The 22075-nt window shown below is 42.1% G+C and overlaps 1 protein-coding gene across 3 annotated transcripts in view; it reads left to right on the top strand.

Annotated features, from left to right (window-relative positions):
- The window catches only part of DAAM (disheveled-associated activator of morphogenesis-like protein), a 175721-nt gene extending 155432 nt beyond the window's left edge, over positions 1–20289 (top strand). For all 3 annotated transcript variants that reach the window (XM_075871187.1, XM_037416310.2, XM_075871185.1), the window contains exons 14-24: positions 735–924; positions 2092–2213; positions 4000–4116; positions 5632–5829; positions 6741–6847; positions 7527–7615; positions 9223–9437; positions 10074–10135; positions 11423–11615; positions 14101–14271; positions 19576–20289. In XM_075871187.1, the coding sequence (XP_075727302.1) occupies positions 735–924; positions 2092–2213; positions 4000–4116; positions 5632–5829; positions 6741–6847; positions 7527–7615; positions 9223–9437; positions 10074–10135; positions 11423–11615; positions 14101–14271; positions 19576–19929 (1818 nt within the window). In that variant the 3' untranslated portion in view covers positions 19930–20289. The remainder of the gene's footprint in view (positions 1–734; positions 925–2091; positions 2214–3999; positions 4117–5631; positions 5830–6740; positions 6848–7526; positions 7616–9222; positions 9438–10073; positions 10136–11422; positions 11616–14100; positions 14272–19575) is intronic.
- The last annotated feature ends 1786 nt before the right edge of the window (positions 20290–22075 follow it).

Below are 22075 nucleotides of genomic sequence, written 5' to 3'. Positions count from 1 at the left end.
TTTATGTGACATTCTCCGAATTTAATTATTCGCAGTGAATTTTTTCGCCATATTGTCACTTATTGATTTGCGTGGTGTTGCTGTCTTGCTTTTGTTTACGTCGTTTTTCTGGATGTTTTTGTAACCGAATATGGTGACGCCAGCATTGTGAATTGAAAACTCCTTAAATAGTTTCCTGCCGCATTTCCTCCTTTTTTCTTTTTCAAATCTCGAAATCATTTTAGTATCGGAGAAGGGTCGCTGTAGTGGCCCGGGGGTTATGGTGCTCGGCTGCTCACCTGAAGGCGTAGATTAGATCTTGACAGGGTGGTCGGATTTTGTTTGAGGATAAGCGACTTAAACCCTCGTACTGTGCGACGTCAGCATGCTGTAAACAACTCTAGGTGGTCAAAATTCTGTGAAGCCCTCCAATGCGTTGTCTCCTGTAGCCAAAGTCACATCGGGATGTTAAACTGCGTGAACCAACTAACCCATCTGTTATAAGACAAGCCCTACTTTAGGATGAAGCCAATGCTCCTTTAGGTTGTGTACATGCCAGCTGAAATGGGCGTGAACGACATGCCAACAGGCTAAATGAGGTGTAGAATGGAGGCTCATTGTGAAGCTAATGGATATTGCATGAAAAAGTGAAGAGCTATAATTTGTTTCGCATTGAAGCCTCCTTTTACAATTGTGGGAGTTCCAGTACGATTTATAAAAAAACATCTTGTATTATTGATATGCTACTTTTACAGCTGGACTCCGAGCGGCGGGAGAGGAGCTACGCCGAGCACTCGATCAGGAATGGCTTACCCGAGGACTCTCGCCTCTCCATTCATCGTGGTAGCCTGCCCCTGCATTCAACAGGCTCGATGAGCGCGCCACCGCCACCTCCACCACCGATGCCGTTGATGGGGGGACCACCACTTCCACCGCCACTTCCTGGTGAGGTAGTCGATACTATGGCAAGGCGAATCGAGTAATGTTGCTCTAGGGCGAATAATACTCGTACTTTGGGTGCTTTAGATACCTCGCCAGCATCCTTCACAGCCTTCGCTGACAAGTTAAACTACAGCATAGAGCCCGGGCTGGACGCAGCCCCCTCGTTAAGACACAATAAATTTATTCACCGTAATACCGTGTTGTGCAAAAACCACACAAACTCAGTGAAGTGGACAAGCGAGTGTCTAAGGAAAGAAAAATTTATTGGGCGAGTGATTTTGTGTCCTTTATGGACCCTGGGCCATCACATGGCCATCGCATTGCGTGTATGTGTCCTGACTCCGCAGGGCTAGGGCACCGGCATTCCAGTTCACACAGCGAAGCTGTGCATCCAGATCCTGTGACGCAAGGAGGGCATCCCATTGCTTACTTCTGAAAAATACACAAAGTCAAAGCAAAAGCCATCCACGTTGCGCACACACAAAATGTTTCAAGGAAGTTACAAAATCAGATAAATATATAGCGAAAGTGCAAATTGAAATCAAGGACGCCGATGCTCTGTCAGTGATTAAAGTACGCGGTGCATTCTGCACCTATATGAACACTTATAACAAAGAAAGCATAAGTTGCTTCTATGCATCTGTGTCTTTTTGTGCGCGCTATCACACTCTCATGAATTGTCGCCTACGCGTCCAACGTTCATTTGTACTGTGGTTGAATGAGACGTAAAGCGACAGTCACTAAGAATGAAAGATGAACAATTCCTGTGTGGCATGTTAAGTTACGATACAAGTTAATATGCAGATCTCTATGTCGTCGTTCGGAAGGCTGCAACAACAAGGAAAACACCAAGGCCTAGAACTCACACCTTTTGGATTCTTGCTGTTTAGGAAATGATGCAAATTTTTTTTTTTTTGCATTAGAGAACATTTTACATGTTGTAAGCTTAAGTGTATTAGAAAAAAAAAAGTTACATCACTAACAGTGCAATAATCAGAATATGTTTTGTAATCTGCAAAGATTCATCAAAGAATGCAAAATGCTGTACTGTTTCTCGCACAACAGTCTAAGCAACTCCTTGAAATCAAGTGATTCAAGGTAGATTCATTTCTAGATGTTTGGTAATAGCTTATGATAATAGGCCTCACGATAAATTGTTCTTCCAATTAGGCATGGGCATGGCACCGCCACCCCCACCATGTCCTCCCCCTTCGACAAGGACACCAAGGATCAAGAACATTCCTCAGCCAACAAACCCGCTCAAGTCTTTCAACTGGTGCAAATTGCCCGAGGTAAGTCCAACAGACCTAAAAAGATACTGCTCTTTGGGAATACCCGACTTCGTAAACCTGAGGCTGCGGCTGTTCGGCAGCCTAAACAATGTTTATGGCTTGGTTCTCTGCCATGGCACTGTCATTTTATAGACTAGTCGAATAGGTTTGGGTATCGCTGTATTGGGCTGTTAACATTGCCATTTTATATCTTCAAGAAGTAATTGAACGGGACCATGATAGACCCTCAACGCGATAACGATTGGGTTGCTGCATTTGAAATTTCACTGCCTTATCAATCCTGGTTACAACATACCAAAATAAGAAAACATTCGTTCAGCAGTCGTAAGTTGTGACACAAATGTTTTATATGCATAGTCCTTCATATAGACTCTTTCAACAGGGAGAGGGGAGCACCTACCTCATTTGCAGACTGTGGCATGGGAATACAAAGACTGATGTACACAGACGTTGCTTCCTTGGCATTGCATTTTTGGGCAGGTCATGCTTGTTTGTAGCAGCCCAGCTAATACCACGGTAGGTATATAATGTTTTAGAAGTTGTTGTTGAACAACCGCAACATCGTCTGGAAAGAAAATAGATGGATAGATAGAAAATTCCTAGGAGACTGCTTCTGCTTTCTAGTCATATTTGGCAAACGCATAAGGAAACCTGAGTTTTTTTCTTTTTATTCATTTTTTTGTGTAGATGATCACCTTATGTGACGGGGGGGGGGTGGCATTCAAATGATTAATTGATTGATCGATTGACTGAATGACTGCAATACATTTGACTGCATCAAGTTCTGTAGGACACGCCTTAGCGTGCAGTGGGTAAATTTCACCTAGCTCCTTGGCTATAGTGGTCGGCTTAAGAATGGCTATGCATGTAAGAGGAAAACAGTACCATGAGGATGGTACGTGGGAACCTCGCAGTGTATTGTCATTACTGAGTAATGACGTATGTATTATAGATTTTTGTACCACCTAGTTCTCCTGCTGTGAGTTACTCAAGGAGCCACGCAGTCAGACACTAATGTTGCATTAAATAATCAAAGCAGTTAATTTAAAGCATACTTTGCAATATTAGAATGACGGCTGTCCTTTAACAATGCATAGTTTTACAGGTATGCAGAGCATCTGCATATTAAGATAAAAGGGCTGACAAAGCAGACTACAAAGTACCCTACTGTGAAAGTTAGAGTGAACATTAGTTATCACGACATTTGTTTCGTCTGTGTAGTTCACAAAAGACTTCCTTGAACGAGTAGAGGCAAGCGCTAGACACAAGCCCTCCACTGTGGTGTTCCTCATAGTAATATGGGGAACTTGAGACGTTAAACTGCAGATATTATCATTGCTATATTATTATTATATTATTATTAATATTACTACTAATATTACCGGCCACCATTATTAACAACAAGCTGCAGATAAGTTAAAAAATGTGGAGACAGCTACCACTGAGTACCGGTATAGAGCAGATTTGGCAACCCCCTTAAATAATTAGGGGTGGAGCGCCCCCCTTCCTCCTGTTCGCATGCCTATAACCTACACTGCCATGCTGACTAAACCACTTAACTTTCGAATTTCGCAGGTACAAGGGTCATGATTATTCCTAGCGATTCGTTGTATCCATGAAGTGTTTCGCAAGAATGCTTTTTGTTGTATTTGTACGCTTGCACATTGCTCTCTTGTAACTATACGCGAGCGGTGCCCTATGTGGCGACGTAGCAGTGTGAAAATTCGCTAGAAGTTACATCAAGCTGCGAGAGTGTACACCCTCAACATGTGATGAAATTTTTCAGGCCAGGGTTGACGGTACCGTATGGACTGAGCTAGACGACACGAAGCTGTACAAGGACATCGACCTCGCTGACATCGACAGGACTTTCTCAGCATACCAGAAGCAACAGGGGTGCGGGGTACGTAACCACGGCTACTCAAGTAGTGCGACACCGTTTGTTTTATATGTGGCATCTTAGAGTAGATTGCAACGAAAAATGCAATCAAATAAGAATATAACCCTTGTAAGCTAGAATGGTTGCAGAGAAAACCCCAGGGACGGCACCCTGTGAAATTGAGCACAAAATTTGTATACGCATTTCACTACACGTAAAAAAAAAAAAAACCTAGCAGACAGAAGGAAATGAAAGCTTGTGATGTGAAAACCCGGAAACGGGGTTTGTGTGTCCCAGCCAACGTTTTGACAAGTGGAGTTGTCTTCTAGTTTTGGCCTTGAAGACGACACGTCCAGACAGGTGGAGTTGTCTTCTAGTTTTAGCCTTGAAGACAACAAGTCCGCTTGCTGAAACGTTGGCTCAAGAATACAACCTTTGTTCAGGAATTTTTTTTTTGGCACGACGCGTCATGTGCATACAACGTTCCCCGTAGATTCGACCAGTTTTATAATGAACATTAGCATATATATGCACATATGCATATTATGCACATATGCAATTAGCACATATGCTCTCTTTGGGGGCTCCTGGAGGGTCCCAATTAGCAATGCACTGCCCTAGCTACAGGAGCTGCTCCCCTACCCTATTTCAGACTGAGATTATCGGCATAAATAGGGATAAGCTGGGGAAAGAGAAGGTAGAGGCAGTAGCTGTGCGATGCTTCAAGGATGGTGGCTGCATTAGCTTGCTGTCAATCAGTTACACGGAACGAACTTGTGGTTATTTTCATGTGAACCTAAGTACTCATCTTGTTTGTTGTTGTCACCTTCCTATCTAAAATCGGTTGCCATGCTTGTTGAATGTTGTCTTGTGTTTTTTTACTGTCTTTTTTTGTTGCGGTTTTATGGTCACACATGCTTTATTTATAAATAAACTCAAAATTGTTTCTATAAACAAACAATTGACAGAACCACTTCATGTTTTCACTTTTTATATCTCATGGGATTTTTGCAGTTACCTTTCCTAATCAAGCTCAATGAAAGATCATATGGAAGTTCTTACAGAAGGGGTTAGTATCAGCGTGTGCCAACTGATCAAGGTGTTGGGCCCTATAGCGAATGAAGCCAGCCAGTGGTAATGAAGCAACTTAATATGAACAGGGCTAGTGAATTCACTGACAAAACACAAGAAGATAATGAACACCAGTGTCTCTCATAATCATATGGTGGTTTTGGTACGTTAAACCCCACATATCAATCAAATCAACAATGAACACCAGTGCTGACTCCCGAGTTTCCCCAACTGATCATACCGTTTGCTCTTATGAATTCGAAACACAATGTACAAACTTACGTGTTGTGATTTGAATATGTCTGCTCGTGAGGTGGCAATGAATGGCGGGCTGCTGATAATTTGAGGATTGGGGGCTGCTACACTCCTTCATGCCCTCTCTGGCATCGCCCCTGATATAAGCATGGAACAAAAAATACTCGCGTTGTGTTTTTCTCCAGAAAGTCGCGTTGTGTTTTCTTTCTTCAGACCAATGGTTCGCTGGAGGACATCCCTGCGTTGACGTGCCGAAGCCCTAGGGTCCGGGAGCTCTCGCTCATCGATGGCCGCCGGGCCCAGAACTGCACCATCCTGCTCTCCAAGCTGAGACTCACAAATGACGAGATCTGTCGGGCCATCCTCTCCATGGACTCCAAAGACCAGTTGCCGAAGGACATGGTGGAACAGGTCTGTGCAAGGACACCTTGCCCCTTTCAAGGTGGAAAATGCCCTGTATGTTTAATGCCACGTCTGGGATGGTAAAAACACACCCAAAATGTAAATAAGGAGCACAGGTATTAAATTGAGGATGAGTGAACACCGTCTACGTCATACCTATTTCCCCCATTTCACATCAAACTCAACATCTCAGACGGGACTTCTGGCTCTTATGCTTTACTTCTGGTATTCTTGTTCTGGTTAGTCATTTGTGGAGCCACGTACAATCTTCGTGTCTTTCGTTAAATTTCGTTCACTATGTTCTCTACTGGCAGTATATGCCACATCTGTTCAGAGCGCACATGAAAAAATCTCAAGTAAAAACAGTTACGATTTGATGATGTATTATCATCGACATTGTGAACTTCATTATATCCTGCTACAGAATATAGATGGAAAATACCTGCAAAGTCTTTATCTCACAGTAAGAGCTCATGATTGTTTATTGGGTAGATGCAATGCTTTACACGGTACTTATGTGGCCTGGTGCTTTAGGTAGTGTGCTTATGGCTTTGTCTTTATCTTTTGCTGCTACAAAAAACTGGTAGGCCTTCTGCAGGACAAGTGCGATGGCTAAGTCTAAAAGGCTAATGCGGTAAACCATAGTAATTATCGCAGCAGAATTTCTTTGTACCACGTCTTGTTTTCGCAGTGGTAATGTCATTTACATGCAAGCAATTTCAGAATGAACATTTTAGAAACCATACATATACACTCAAAATGAACAGCGCCAGTAAAAAATGCCGTTCGATACGTTCAAGAAAGCTTGACATCAGCTGTAGGTTCACGAAGTAGCACAATCATTTGACGTTACCAATTTGTGCTATGAAAATGAGTATAGCGGCTAACGAACTGACGGGTACAATTTCGCTTTATCACAGCTGCTCAAGTTCCTTCCAAGCCCTGAAGAGAAAGTTTTGTTGGAGGAACACAGCAGTGAGATGGAAAGCATGGCAAAGGCCGACAGATTTCTCTATGAAATCAGCAGGTAAGCACAGCGCACCGTACAAACTTGTTATTGTCAGTTGTGATACCTAAATATCAGTATTGTTAATACTTTCAGAGGATAAGACTACTGCTGCTGTGGTACAGGTGACTTTTGTGAAAGCTCTCAGCGCCGGCTATTGAGTATTGTAATGATACGAACAAAAGCTGATGTCTACGTAAAGTCCTATGACTGCAAAACTGTTTGAGAAATGAAAAAAACAGCTATAACATACAGAACCATGTGATTTCTGTTCTTACGGCTTCATTTTTGACGCAATTTCGCAGTCACGAAAAAATACTTACAGGCTCAGTCCCGGGTTTTGCTATATTTACCTTATCCCTGTCAGCCATTTCATGATCGTGCCACTTCTATAATGATTTATTGAACCTAGTTAAAATTACTAGTCGGACCCTTTTATAATAGACACTGATGTAAGAGACAAATTGGTACAAGAGACACAAGCCTACCTGTAGTAAAATCCAGGTTGATAAGAAAATGCATACTAAATGCCTTGCTTATGAGAGTCATCTCATATAAAAGACAAGAATTGCTGCCTAGAGCATGCCTCTTCGTTCAACACTAGTAAGTACCAGGCTTCTAGCAAATGTTCCGCGAGGAATATGATGGTGTCTTCAGGCTGTCGAACTAAAAATTATGATAAGTTGCTTTGGTTTTTCAGAATAATTCATTACGAACAGCGGTTGAAGACACTGTACTACAAGAAAAAGTTCCAAGAAAGAGTTTCAGACTGCAAACCCAAGATCGTTGGTGAGTTGTCTCGCACTCTATAATTCGAAACTTGTGTTGTCGTTTGCACCAGAAGTCTGTTTTGCAACGTAATGATCATCAGGCATCAAGTCACTACAGAGGACAGAACGAAAGTTTTGTCCTCTGCATCAGTTGTGTGCCTTGAAGGTGGGTTTGCCAGAAACATCCCTGTATAAAGACTGTACCTTATTTATTCACATTTGTGTGTTTTAGATGTACATTATAACTATCTGAGCTAATTAAGTACGTAGAATTAAGATTGTCACGTTATAGCATTAAGCCACTTGCACTATAGCAGTTTCTGTGGGCGATAAGGGATAACGGAAAACTGGTTGAGTTTAACGAAGAGGTACATCTTTTGTAAAAATAAAAGCGATGAGTTTAAAATAGCATTGCCTGGCATCCGATCGTACTTTACAGTAATACAAACATGATGTTATGAACTTGATTGGCATCACATGCTAAAATTAAGTAGTCTTTAAACTACAATTTAGGTGATTGTTGAGAAAAAAAAAAGGCAACTCTGGCTTACTTGAGGTCACTTGATGCCACATAACCGAGCATTCAGAGCCATTTATGACGGTCTAAGTTCCTTCTCTTGTTGAAAAAATAAAACAGTATGCAGGGTAATTGGGGTCACTATGCAGAATTAAAGATACTAGAAAATATTTCCACAACTTTTTATACGAAAAGTTTAAAAGCAAGACCTTCTTTATGTAGCCGATCATCTCTATATTCATTCTTTATTATCTCAAAGGATACATTTGAGAAATCATACATACAAGCATACATTTACATAAACACCCGTATATGCAAGTTGACGTGTTCACGAAACATTGACTCTTCTACAAATGTGAAATTCCAATGCTTTGGTCAGCATTCTTCTAATACAGCATGGAAATATAGAGGTTTTCATGCCAACGGCAAGTTAGGGCATTTACTTGAAGGTTATCTTTCAAGACAAAGGAAGGACGCATTTTTTCTCAAAAATTACGGATCTTGTTTTTTTCGTCGTATTTGCAACCACCGTTTGTGCCCTGCTGTGCAGGGTAGCAAAACGGTTGCTATGACCAAATCAACCTTACTGCATTTAACGTTATTCTATGTCTCTCTCTTGGCATATGGGGCAAGCTTTTGCAGTTGGCTGTTTGTACAGTAGGTATTTACGAATCGATGACGTATGCAATGGGTGAAGTTTCCATGTGTGCAGTCGAACTTTTTTTATAGCGATGACAGCAAGCAACCTGTTCATAACCATATTATTGTTTTATGTCAGTATGTTGTGTTGCAATGTCAGATTTGGTTAACTGGCATGGAGGAACGAATACTGAGGGGAAGCCGTTAGGCCACATTTTACAAAGCCGAAAGTGGAGGAGATTATAGAGCTTTTTTTTTTATAGGTAAGCCACACCTCAGAGTGTTTGCCCATGTGCCAATGCCGTCAGCGCGAGGAAGGCGAGCGACGAAACTTTTTGAAATGGAGTAGAGGAGGTTATATAGATCTCAACCTCTACAGAGCAAGCCTATTATGAAATGACTCTATATTCTCACCCGAATTATACACAACTAGCGGCTCCCGTCAACACTTGGGTCATGTACTGTTTCAGCTGTCCTGGAAGCGTCGAAGGAAGTACAACGAAGCAAACGGCTCAAGAAACTGTTGGAGGTGGTACTGGCATTTGGCAACTACATGAATCGCGGTCAGCGGGGGAACGCAGTGGGCTTTAAGCTGTCCAGTCTCAACCACCTTGCCGACACCAAGTCCAGCACGAACAGGAACTACACCCTGCTTCACTACTTGATTGAGACCCTCGAAAAGAAGGCAAGTAACAATCTTCAATGACAGCACTTTGTGTTACATTAGAGAAAAAAAATCATTACCCTGTGTTAACTTATCTAGTTTTTCTTGCTTTGACATATAGGTATAGTCAAAAAGTGTTAATGTGTGTGTGTGTGTGTGTGTGTGTGTGTGTGTGTGTGTGTGTGTGTGTGTGTGTGTGTGTGTGTGTGTGTGTGTGTGTGTGTGTGTGTGTCAAGTTCTGTGCGTGAAAATGCTTTAGAAGTCCATTAAACTGCCGAAACAACTAAATACTATAATGAGATTAATTTTCAAGTGTTAGTTCCAAAGCTCTGTGGAAGGTTGACATGAAGATATCTACCTGAGCAAAACAAATTTTCATGAATAATCTGTTTACTGTAAATCTTGTTGCTCTTGGAGTCTGGTTTAAGTTGACATTATGTCCTGTACTTCTAGTGAATGAGGAGAAATTTCGGTGGAATACTTGATAACTGCATTTATTGCAAAAAGTCTTAACGTATACACTAAAACAAACAGCACAGATGAGTACAAGAGCTGGTTATAATGACACTATTGATCTAGTTGTCACAATGATAGAGGAATTGTCCCAAATCACTCATGCTGAAGTATGATTCTGATATTGCATTTTTGAACTTGCAGTTCAAAGATACGCTGAAACTGGAGGAAGATATTCCGCATGTCAAAAGAGCGGCGAAAGTGAAGTAAGTAGTAGATTATCTTTCTTGTTTTAAAAATAGTGTTTGCGAGAAAAGGTTTGAAATTTGTCTTCTTCATGAAGTTCTGCTAACACAAGATTTAGCTTCGGGGCGAGTGTTAGAACATTACATCAGGATCTTTGGAGAATACTAACATTATTTTAGAGGTGCCATGGGAGCTTGGTTCGAGAAAAATTATACTAATTGGCAACATAACAACAAAGGCCATCTGCATGAAACAACAAAATTCCCTGCATTTTTAGGAATGTTTTATTTGTAAGGGTATTGGAAATCGGATGGATCTTTATCTTTGAAAATGGTAGTCGATGCACAAATGATGGCACAATCAATAGGGTTGGAGGGAAATGTTGACTTTACGGTAATGTGTGTTGCTTTTATGAACGTAACAAGAAAACATACACGAAAACGTAACCCATTAGGGAACATTTTTCGAGTCAAAATCCAACCTGAATTAAATTCATCGTGCATAAGAAGTTTCCATCATACCGACTGTTAAGGTCTGATATGTGTTAGAATGTTGGCGAACAATTTATTTTAAATTTTTCGCTTTGATAGCTACGTACACTAGCAACAGTCGCTTTTGTGCCACAGACACGCCCATCAATTTAAAAGGTGCAGATGGTCTATATAGCTTATTATCTATACGAAATCAAACTTCATATTTCTTACGTGAAATTTGAGCATTGCTATCTGCAATCTACAAATGGCTGTTGCAGGATCACACACGTCATGTAAAGTTTATACTCGTTAAGCACATCTGGATTGACATCTGTAATACCACTGTCTAGATTTAGATTGCCTATTAAAGCATTACAAAAAATATTAGGCTGAGAATAATAAGCTTCTTATAGGTGCATCTCTGGAGAGCTTATTTTGGCAATTTATTTTGTGTGATAACCTGGCAAACTTAAGAAAAGAATAAGCTCATGATTGAGACATAACCTAATATGTAACAATGAAGCCTAATAGATGAAAGGGTTGAGATGGTTGAGAGGTAATTATGTTAAAGAGACAGGGTGTGCAGGCAATGACACAAGAAAGAAACGAAGGCATTTGTAGTGTCTTCATCTCTCTTGTTTCTTTTGCACATCCCGTCTCTTTGTCAAGAGATGGGGTGTGCAAGTAGCTACTGCTGCTTTTTAATAACGTTTAACACTACACTGCTTTTTGCGTGTGGACATTCTTCAGCATGTCTATAATGCACAAAAATGTCATGCTAGTGCACTTCCAACCACAGCACCAACTCTAACGTTGACTCCTTCACTCACACAGCCTGGGTGAGCTTGAGAGGGAGATCAAAGATCTCAAGACTGGCCTCAACGAAGTTCAGAAGGAACTCGACTTTCTGCGAGGACAACCGGCCCAGCCAGGAGACAAGTTTGTGCTCGTCATGAAGGAGTTCATCACCGGCGCCACGTACAAGTTTTCGGAACTGGAGGACAGTTTCCTCGACATGAAGTCCAGGGTGGGTGCACTGTTCAGTGTTTAAGACAAGAGTTCAGGGAGACATGCAGGCTTGAAGGGATGAGGAATTAGTTAAGAGGGGCTGCCTCTGAACCAATTGTTCTCACAAGAGATCTTAACTAGCGTTGTATCCACCGACATTCCATGGTGGATGATTTCTTATCATTGCTTCTGGTGGGGTGGTTTGTACTCAGAGACAACCTGTGAATTCATCGCGAAGACCATTTACAAAGTAGAAGACAAGCTGTTATTGATCTCTCTTATGAGGATCATACAATATTTTATCTCAGTAGTTTTGTGCAGCACAGCGGAAGCTACAGGAAACCCTCAATGCTTGTTTATTATGTCTATTCACAAATACCGCAATAGCACATCTTTTCTAACAATCACTGCACTTCAAATTTGTTTCGCAATATCACGCAATGTCAAAGATAGGTTATGAAGCGAAAAACTAGCCTTTTGATTGTAACGACTGCTGCTGGGAAATATATGAGAGTTTATCACATAGGGCAGCATCACAGGGGCCGAAAACGTTTTCGTTGTCCAAAGTTCATACCTGTGACCAATGCATAGAAGCCAATTTTTTCTTAGAGATGCAGTATTACAAAGGGGTCGTGAAATGAAAATTCTTAGTTGCTTTAATAAGGATTACCCATAACGATTCCGAAATAAGTCTGCACAATATCCAGTCTGTAATTATTGACGTTCATTTGAAGTAGGCTTTTTGGGCTCACTAGTGACCATGCGGGACTACTGGCCGCTCTAGGCGCTAAGATCTGATGTTAATGAGAAGCCGAAGTAAGAGAAGTTACCGACAGAGTGTCAAATTTATTTTTCTCTATAATAGTAGGTTTATAGGAACCCAGAAAAGAAAACAAATGACAGGAGAATTCTGACCTCTAAGTTGTATGTTGTGCGATTACAGTGGGTGATCTGCTTCGTTCTGCTTTCAAGTACACCCGAGCTCTGTCATGTGTGCATCCTTGCTTTTTCGCCGGTGGCCTTGGCTCGATCGGTGGAGCATGTGCAGCACCCCAATTTTTTCTTACTTTTTGCGTCAGGTTGTGTTCTACTGCATGTTATGGGTGGCTTAGTCCTCGCTATGCGAACCATGTGCCTCATCAGACAGCATCGCACAACTTGTAAAAGTACAAACAACTTTCATTTTAACAAGCTTCCCAGTGAGGCACAGCGCAGAGAAATGTGGCTTCTAGCTATCAACCGCGATGGAACCGATCGTATGGGCAACAAAATGTGGTGGCTCACGGTCCGGGCTTCTCCAAGCGGAAGCTCTGCCACGCGGTTTTGATATGAGTGCTACCAGGGCGCAGGTTTCTTCACTGTGGGAGCTGCCACCACTGTCTTGCGCTGACAATGGCTCATCTCGCACTCGCATGATGGTTTCGGCATGGTGTCAAAGCTCGAGAGCGGTGTCCGCTCTAGCAGGAGACGCTGCAGTTCGGGAAGGTCAGCCATATTCTAAGCTGTGTGGCCGTGAAGTTATGGGATTGTTATGGTGGTGACAATGCCACAATCGAAACAGTGCGATGCTTTGAACCACGGTCAACTAAGGTCCAAAACGTCACTGCCTTGCCATGTTTTTCGTACGACAGAGCCTTTTCATTGGCCGCATTAAAGTGACTTCAGCTGCACAGTTGACGGGGACATCAGCTGGGAAACGAAAATTTCCCATTTTAGGTATTCGGTGAGCACAGACGATAAAACGGGTTGTGGTATAGTAATGAATAGGCCGCCAGGATTCTAAATGCACATATAGTTGATAATTTTGCAAAACATTTCACGACCCCTGTAAATACCAAGTATATTATAGATATGCATCTCACTTTTTAGAGTGCACAACGTAACCTGTAACGCGCAACCTCGTAGCTTCTTTTGTTGCATACTCATTTGCTTTGTTTACTTCTTTGTCTTCTGTAATGACAATATTTCTCAGTAGAATTATATAGCACTAGGTGTAACAAATATATGCTAATTATTTTTTCAGTACTAAGGCTCATAAGTGTGCATATAGCTTCATTTATATTTCCATGCAAGCATACACGGATGTATGTAACATGCACGAAAATGGCAGAAATGGGAATGTGAATAAAAAATTCCATTGCATGTGTACGGACATAGACCTATGCAAGACGAAAAAATGTATTCTATCTTTTCTATGTATATGCATGCCTTATACTGGTCGTCAGAATAAGATGGCTTAGTTGACAGTCAAGACAGGCCAGAACCCTGTAAAAGTGCTCATGAGTAACTCTGTGTTCCTCGCTCTAGCATGCTCTTTATAGACTTTTTGCTGCAATAAGGAAAACTGAAAATGAAGTTGAAAGTTGTGCAGTTTTTTTACAGTGCGCATCTGTGCATGCCATACACTTTGTCACGGCTTGTACGAAACGAAATGCATTCTGTTCGGTGGAATGCATGGAGCCCTGTCATACACTTACGAGAATTCTCTGTCTTTTCTTGTGCAGTACGAAAAGACTGCGCGGAGGTTCGGTGAGGACTCGGTGCAGATGCCTCCCGACGAGTTCTTCAGCATCTTCGACTCGTTCCTAGTCTCGTTCAACGAGGCCAAGAATGACAATGAGAACTTCAGGCGAAAGAAGGAGGACGAGGAGCGGCGCAGCAGGCAAGAGGCCGAGGTGAGGACAACTTAGGCATCGATGATTACACACCATCATCGCCATTGTCGTTAACATTAGCTTATCGGTGAATTGCTTATGTCCAAATTATGTCCAGCATACCCAGGCATAAGGAAGCTGCAGAGGTGATGATGACTTTGGCCTTGATGATTACGCGTTCTCATCATCATCAACATTAGCCAACGTGCAGAGTCACCTCTGTTTGTCCTGTAAAATGCACGTAATATTCATACGTAATCGGCAAGGGTTGTGGGCTACCCATATTTGAGATCATCCTACAAAAGTAGAGTTTTGACAATTAGGGGGCCATTTATAAGAGCAGAAGGGCAACTTTAAACAAAACAGTGGTAATGCATTTATTGGATCCATATATGACAAACAAAACTGCCAAATATATTTTTTTTTAACTGTTTCATTAGACACCTACAAAGAGCCTATAAAAATGTTTGTAGACACGTAAATATTTTCAAGTTTTTGCAAGGCAAGGCACTCGATGTTCTGCAGACAGAAGAAAAATGTAACTCATTGATTTATGTAGTTTACAGTAATTAGTATCAAATAACTTGCAAATAAATATCTAATGAACTAGAGGTGATTCGTGCTCTGTTTTTCTTTAAATCAAGTCTAATTACAGGATAATAATATAGAGAAAACTGATATTCAGGTATGTTCATTTCAACCAGAAAAAAACATACTTTTCGCGTGGTTCGAGAAACACCGACCATCACATGGCTTGTGTAACATGTCAGTGCCATCAGCAAAATAAGCAGGTTCACCAATGAACTACAATGTGAAGCTAAATGATGCCGTTTATTAAACGGTAAGCTCAACGAATCCTAGAATCAAAGTATTTTGCTCTGTTTTAACCACTAGTCGACGCAAGTAGCCAAACAAATGCTGTACAAAATTCTCTACAAAGCATCCCATAGGGTAGATTACATCATAGTCCCTCAATAGTTTTCTTATAGTGCCCTTGGTGCACACCACCTGAGCGGCAACGTCACATGAACGTGTCTGTTTAACTGTGCAATACCAGAAATTGCCCCTTACTTAGTTTTAAAACTGGTCACACTTCTATACGAAGTGTCTCTCAATGGTAAGCGTACCAGAATCTTGACAGAACACCAACATCTTAATTTATCAGAAAAGAGACATCAAGGACTTGAAAAATAATAGGCCGCTCAGCTTACTGTCCCTACAAACGGTTAGCACAAACAATAGCTCATAGATTTAAGGCAACGTTGGAGTTCGATCACACAAAGAACCAAAGCAGGATTCCATACAGGCTACTCTACTATAAACCATATTCATATTATTATTCAGGTGATAGAGAAATGCACGGGATACAACCGACCCCTATACATAGCCTTCACAGATTACAAGAGGGTGTTTGATTCATCGAGTCATCAGCAGTGATGCAGGCACTACAGTACCAGGGCATCGATGAACACTATATAAATGTACATGAAGAAATCTACGTAAGCATGTGGGAGGTAGTGGCCAGATACTGCACCAGGGTGGCCAATCCTTCTCTGGTGAGGGAGGGCGTTCTCGGCGGTGTTTGCCGGTAAGGCCGCACCCCAGGCCTCTTAATTCAGTTCCATCAACATGCGGATATTTTTTTTTTTTAATCCGGTTGGGAACTGCGCGGTACCGGGATTTGAACCACGGACCTCTTGCATGCGAGGCGGGTGCTCTAACCACTACGCCATCGCCGCATCCCATAGACTTTATAATGAGTGCACACCCTGGAATCGTGCAGGATGTGGAAGTGATTGGCAAGGTACGATGCAGTGACCCTAGAATGGTACGGTCTCGAATTCGCCTAGACTTGAAGAAGGAACGACAGAAATTTATATGCAAGAAGCCAATCAATCAGCTAGTACTGAGAGGGAAAGTACAGGAATTCAGAGTGTCGCTGCAGAACAGGTACTCGGCTCTTAGTGAGGAAACCAACCTTAGCGTAGATACAATGAATGATAATCTGACGAGTATCATTACGGAGTGTGCAGTGGAAGTTGGAGGCAGGGTAGTTAGACAGGACACTGGCAAGCTTTCCCAGAAAACGAAGAACCTAATTAAGAAGCGTCAAATCATGAATGTGTCATGTACAACAGACAAAATAGAACTGGCAGAGCTTTCGAAGTTGATTAATAGACGTAAGGTATGCGATGTAAGAAGGTATAACATGGAGAGAATTGAACACGCTCTGAAAAACGGAGGTATTGTCAAAGCATTGAAGAGGAAACTTGGGATAGGCAAAAGTCGGATGTATGCACTAAGGGACAAAGAAGGCAAAATAACTACCAATATGGATAGGATAGTTAAAATAGCAGAGGAGTTTTACAGAGATCTGTACAGTAGCCGAGACAACCACGACCTTAATACTATAAGAACTAGCAGTAACCCAGATTACACCCCACCAGTAATGATAGAAGAAGTCAGAAAAGCTTTGGAGAGCATGCAAAGGGGCAAAGCTGCTGGTGAGGATCTGGTAAAATCAGATCTGCTGAAAGATGGAGGACAGATTGTGTTAGAAAAACTAGCCACCCTGTTTACGAGGTGTCTCCTGACGGGAAGAGTACCAGAGTCTTGGAAGAACGCTAACATCATCTTAATACATAAGAAAGGAGATGACAAGGACTTGAAGAATTACAGGCCGATCAGCTTGCTCTCTGTAGTATACAAGCTATTTACAAAGGTAATTGCTAACAGAGTAAAGAAAACATTAGAATTCAATCAACCAAAGGAACAAGCAGGATTTCGAACAGGCTACTCAACAATTGACCACATTCATACTATCAATCAGGTAATAGAGAAATGCTCAGAGTATAACCAACCACTATACATAGCCTTCATAGATTACGAGAAGGCGTTTGATTCAGTAGAAATATCAGCCGTCATGCAAACACTGCGGAATCAGGGCGTAGATGAAGTATATATAAACATTCTGGAAGAAATCTACAGAGGATCAACTGCTACCATAGTGCTTCATAAAGAAAGCAACAGAATACCAATCAAGAAGGGTGTAAGGCAGGGGGACACAATTTCCCCAATGCTATTTACAGCGTGCTTACAGGAGGTTTGCAGAAGCCTAGAATGGGAACAGTTAGGGATAAGAGTCAATGGAGAATACCTTAGTAACCTGCGCTTCGCCGATGACATTGCATTGCTGAGTAACTCGGGGGACGAATTGCAACTCATGATTACGGAGTTAGACGAGGAGAGCAGAAAGGTGAGTCTTAAAATTAATCTGCAGAAAACGAAAGTAATGTACAACAACCTCGGCAAGGAGCAGCGCTTCGAGATAGGTAATAGTGCACTTGAAGTTGTAAAAGACTATGTCTACTTAGGGCAGGTAATAACCGCAGAGCCGAACCACGAGATTGAAGTAACTAGAAGAATAAGAATGGGGTGGAGCACATTCGGCAAGCACTCTCAAATTATGACAGGTGGATTGCCACTATCCCTCAAGAGGAAGGTATATAACAGCTGTATCTTGCCGGTACTTAGCTACGGAGCAGAAACCTGGAGACTTACAAAGAGGGTTCACCTTAAATTGAGGACGACGCAGCGAGCAATGGAAAGAAAAATGGTAGGTGTAACCTTAAGAGACAAGAAGAAAGCAGAGTGGATTAGGGGACAAACGGGGGTTAAGGATATCATAGTTGAAATAAAGAAGAGGAAATGGACATGGGCCGGACATGTAGCGCGTAGACAGGATAACCGCTGGTCATTAAGGGTAACTGACTGGATTCCCAGAGAAGGAAAGCGGGTTGGGGGAGACAGAAGGTTAGGTGGGCAGATGAGATTAAGAAGTTTGCGGGTATAAATTGGCAGCAGCAAGCACAGGACCGGGTTAACTGGCGGAACATGGGAGAGGCCTTTGTCCTGCAGTGGACGTAGTCAGGCTGATGATGATGATGATGAAGAAATCTACAGTGGATTCTTAGCCACCATAGTTTTCTATAAAGAAAGTGACAGAATCCTTATAAAGAAGGGTTTAAAGCAGGAAGACATGATCTCTCCAATGCTGCACCGCATGTTTACAGGAGATTTTCAGGGCCATAGATTTGGAAGAGTTATAGGTAAGAGTTAATGAAGAGTGTCGTATAAATCGGTGATTCACTGATGACATTGCCTTGATGAGTAACTCAGGGGACGAATTACATATCATGATTACTGCACTGGACACAGAAAGCAAAGGAGTAGGTCTGAAAAATAATATGCATAACACTAAAGAAAGTCTTGGCAGAAAACAGCGCTTTGCGATAGGTGTATAAATCCTGGTAGTTGTTAAGGAATATATCTACTTATGACAGGGAGTAACCGTGGAGCCAAACTATGAGAGTGAGATAACTAGTATAGTGAAAACGGGGTGGATCACATTCGCCAGTTATTCTGAAATCATGAATGGCAATTGGCCATCAATCCTCAAGCGGAAGGTGTATAACAGCTGAATCTTGCCGGTACTTACCTATAGAGCAGAAACCTGTAGGCTTACAAAGAGGGTTCAGCTTAAATTGAGGACGATGCAGCGACTGATGGAAAGAAAAATGATAGGTGTGATAGACAAAAAGATAGTAGGGTGGGTCAGGGAACAAGCCGGGGTCAAAGATATAGAAGTTGAAATCAAGAAGAAATGAATAAGGGCTAGGAACGTAGCACATAGGCAGGATAACCGCTGGTCATTGAGGATAGCTGACTGAATTTCCAGAGAAAGGAAGCGCATGATAGAGAAACAGAAAGTTAGGTGGATTGATGAGATTAAAAAGTTCGCAGGTATAACATGGCCACAGAAAGCACAAGACCGGGTTGATTGGCGAATCATGGGAGAAGCCTTTGCCCCGCAATGGGCGTGGTCAGGCTGATGACGATGATGAAAGATACAGGATACGCATGCAAACCTTTACTTCATGCCGGCTGCATCTGAAGTCTGGTTATTTGGTATGTCGAGTTCAAGATCCAAAAACCACCATATGATTACGAGAGACGCCCTAATAGAGGGCTACGGAAATTTCCACTAGCTGGTGTTCCTTAGCGTTCACCCAAATCTGAGCACACAGGCCTACAGTATTTTCGCCTGTATCGAAAATGTAGCCGCCGCTGCATCTGAGGTATATTTTGAGTCAATGCAGAGAAGGGTGGCCTCTAAGCTATGGTAGTGCCGCAGTGAGGCAGCTTTGTGGGCTCCCCTAGAACGTGACGGTCAAGTTTCATGACCGTACAAAGTATTGAGGGACAATAATGAACTCTTATTGCAGCAATAATCTTCAGCTCAATTTCTCTGTTTTGTCCTTGCAGAAGCGAGAACGCAAGGATGGAACTCTGCGGGGCCTGGCCGCACTCCGAGCCAATGGTTCGGCAACGCTCAACGGCTCCATCAACAGCCTCAAGGCCGGCGGACCGGCCGCACTGAACGGCACGACGGTGGCAGACAAGGGAGAGTTCGACGACCTCATATCGGCACTGCGCACGGGAGACGTGTTTGGCGACGAGTTCTCTAAAACGCGTCGCAACCGACGCCGTGGCAGCAGCCCAGCGGCCAACAATGCCACCTCGGCATTGGTCGAGAACGGACACCACGTTATCGTCAACGGGTCTGCCCTGCACGACGCCTCACGGGATCGCATTGTGGCGCGGAAGCTAAAGTCATGAGGCCTAGTCTAGCAGAGCTGCGGTTGGCGCTGCTGGCTGTACATAGAAAACGGGAAATGCTATGAACCATAGGACAGTAGGCCAAGGACAGTGCTTAGTCATTCTCTGTCCAGCTGTTTTACTATCCTGAGGTTGTTCCCCTGCTTCTCTTTTTCTGTGCACGTGAAGAACCAGCTCGCATATGAACTCCACTGCAGGCTGTACATAACTACTGATTGCAGCATCCTACTGTGGTGCAGAAGAACGCAAAGGAAAGATGGCACACGTACAGTGTCAGCGCAATAATTAGGTGAAAGTCATCTGTCAGCAGGTGCTTAAGGCGAGAGGGATTGTGTTTCAATTCAATTGATATGTAGACAAGACCTTCCATGCCTATTTACGATATAATGGTGTTGACAGATATTCCCAATACTGTTTCAAAAGAGAGTATTGAAAAACTCGTCTATTACCTTATTTTACTTGACTCTGCCGCCTCAAGTAGCAGCTGACATATAAATGTTTTTCCACAGTGCCAGGTGTAAGCATAGTTATCAGAACAGCCATGCAGTTTTTCTCCGATTTTGTTACTCTAAAGACAGCTTTTACTATGAATACAAAGAAGCATGACACATGCAAAAAAATAAGCCGGGAGAAAAATTCACCCAGCTTATCAACCAACATTTGTTTCTTATCTAATTAGTTCTTTATCTGAACAAAAGCAACTTCGTCATCGGTTAGTAAAATTGATGTTGCCATGATAATACAACTGCTGCGGGTACTAGTAGGCTTTACTTAATTTTCAAACACTTTGGGCATCCCTCTATGACTCCTATCTGCACTAAAGTGGAAAGTTGTAAAGCCTGGGACAATATCTCTTTCTTTGATATCTTTTGATTAGGGCTGGTAGCTGTGCTCTCGCACGTATTTTGCGTCGTGTGCCATCTTGAGTGTTCTGTGCCGCAGTTGCAATCAGTAGCTAGTCTAGCAGTTTGCCTGCCCCATCTGTAATTGCGTTTTGTTCATATGGGATTTGATTTCTTTGAGCGCAGCCAGAAACGATGACATCACACTTTGTATCATAACTACAGAAATGTCTGTGAAACAACCAGCCCATAACTGCGTCGGGTGGCTAAGAGACTTTGTACACCAATTTTGTCCTCGTACGTTCTTTGTATTCTGTTCGTGCAGTTCACTGCGTTTGCCATTTCTTTAAGAACCGAAGGCTGTGGCTAAAGTGGAGGTTTTCATCATAAGTACTCCATTCCCTTATTGCTTTGTGGTTGCTGCATGGCTAAATTATTATACCTCGTCAATTCATGTATTGCCAGTGATCTTCAATTTGTTTCTATACACAGATCGCTCAGAAATTTCAAAGAAATAGTAGTGAATTAGGGCTTAATCATTGTCATATCGTACATAAGCTAGTAACTAATTTTTTGGACACTTCGTTGACTTGCTCATATATGGTTGGATTGGCACTGTGCAGAAGTTTGCTGCAATCGTAGCCAGGTACATTAGTCGACAATGATATGTACAGCATTGTAACTGAGATAGGTGACCATTTGGTGCCATCTTTTTTTTTGTAGAATATGAACCACTGAGCCCAACAAAATGTGTTGAATAGAGGTGCTGCAGAAGTTTTTTACATTTGAAGTTTGTTAGGACTGAGGTTATTTTTTTGTCACAGTTGTGGTCAGTCACTGCCTCCCAATATTTTAATGCATTGGTCTAGGTGAACTAGCCCTGATGCCATAAATAACACTTATTTTATTGCCAAACAGCAACTACGTAGCAAATATGTTTCAAAGAACAAATACGTTCCAGTATTGTTCACGAGTACGTAAGTCAGGTTAAACCTGAAGCGAGCTGGATGACGTAAATATTCAGGACATTCGTTACTGAGAGATTCCTTGTCTAGCTGAGTGTGTTGTCGGGTTGTGCAATGTCAAACAAATATGTCCAGAAGGACTGTCCTACCAAAATGTTTTCTGTCAAAATAACGGCATCATACTTACCAGATAGTTATTATTTGGTCAAGCTAATTAATACCAAATTTTTCAGAAACAAAGCCTTCAGTTATGCATGCAGAGATAAACACTCTGACTTTAAGCTGTCCCCAAAAGACTTTCGCTTAAGCTTTTAAATAATCGGTGGTGAAGTTCTTGTC

This window comes from Rhipicephalus microplus, chromosome 8 (genome assembly GCF_043290135.1).
Source record: "Rhipicephalus microplus isolate Deutch F79 chromosome 8, USDA_Rmic, whole genome shotgun sequence".
Taxonomy (NCBI): Eukaryota; Metazoa; Arthropoda; class Arachnida; order Ixodida; family Ixodidae; genus Rhipicephalus; species Rhipicephalus microplus.
This window is presented reverse-complemented; position numbering and strand designations above follow the sequence as displayed.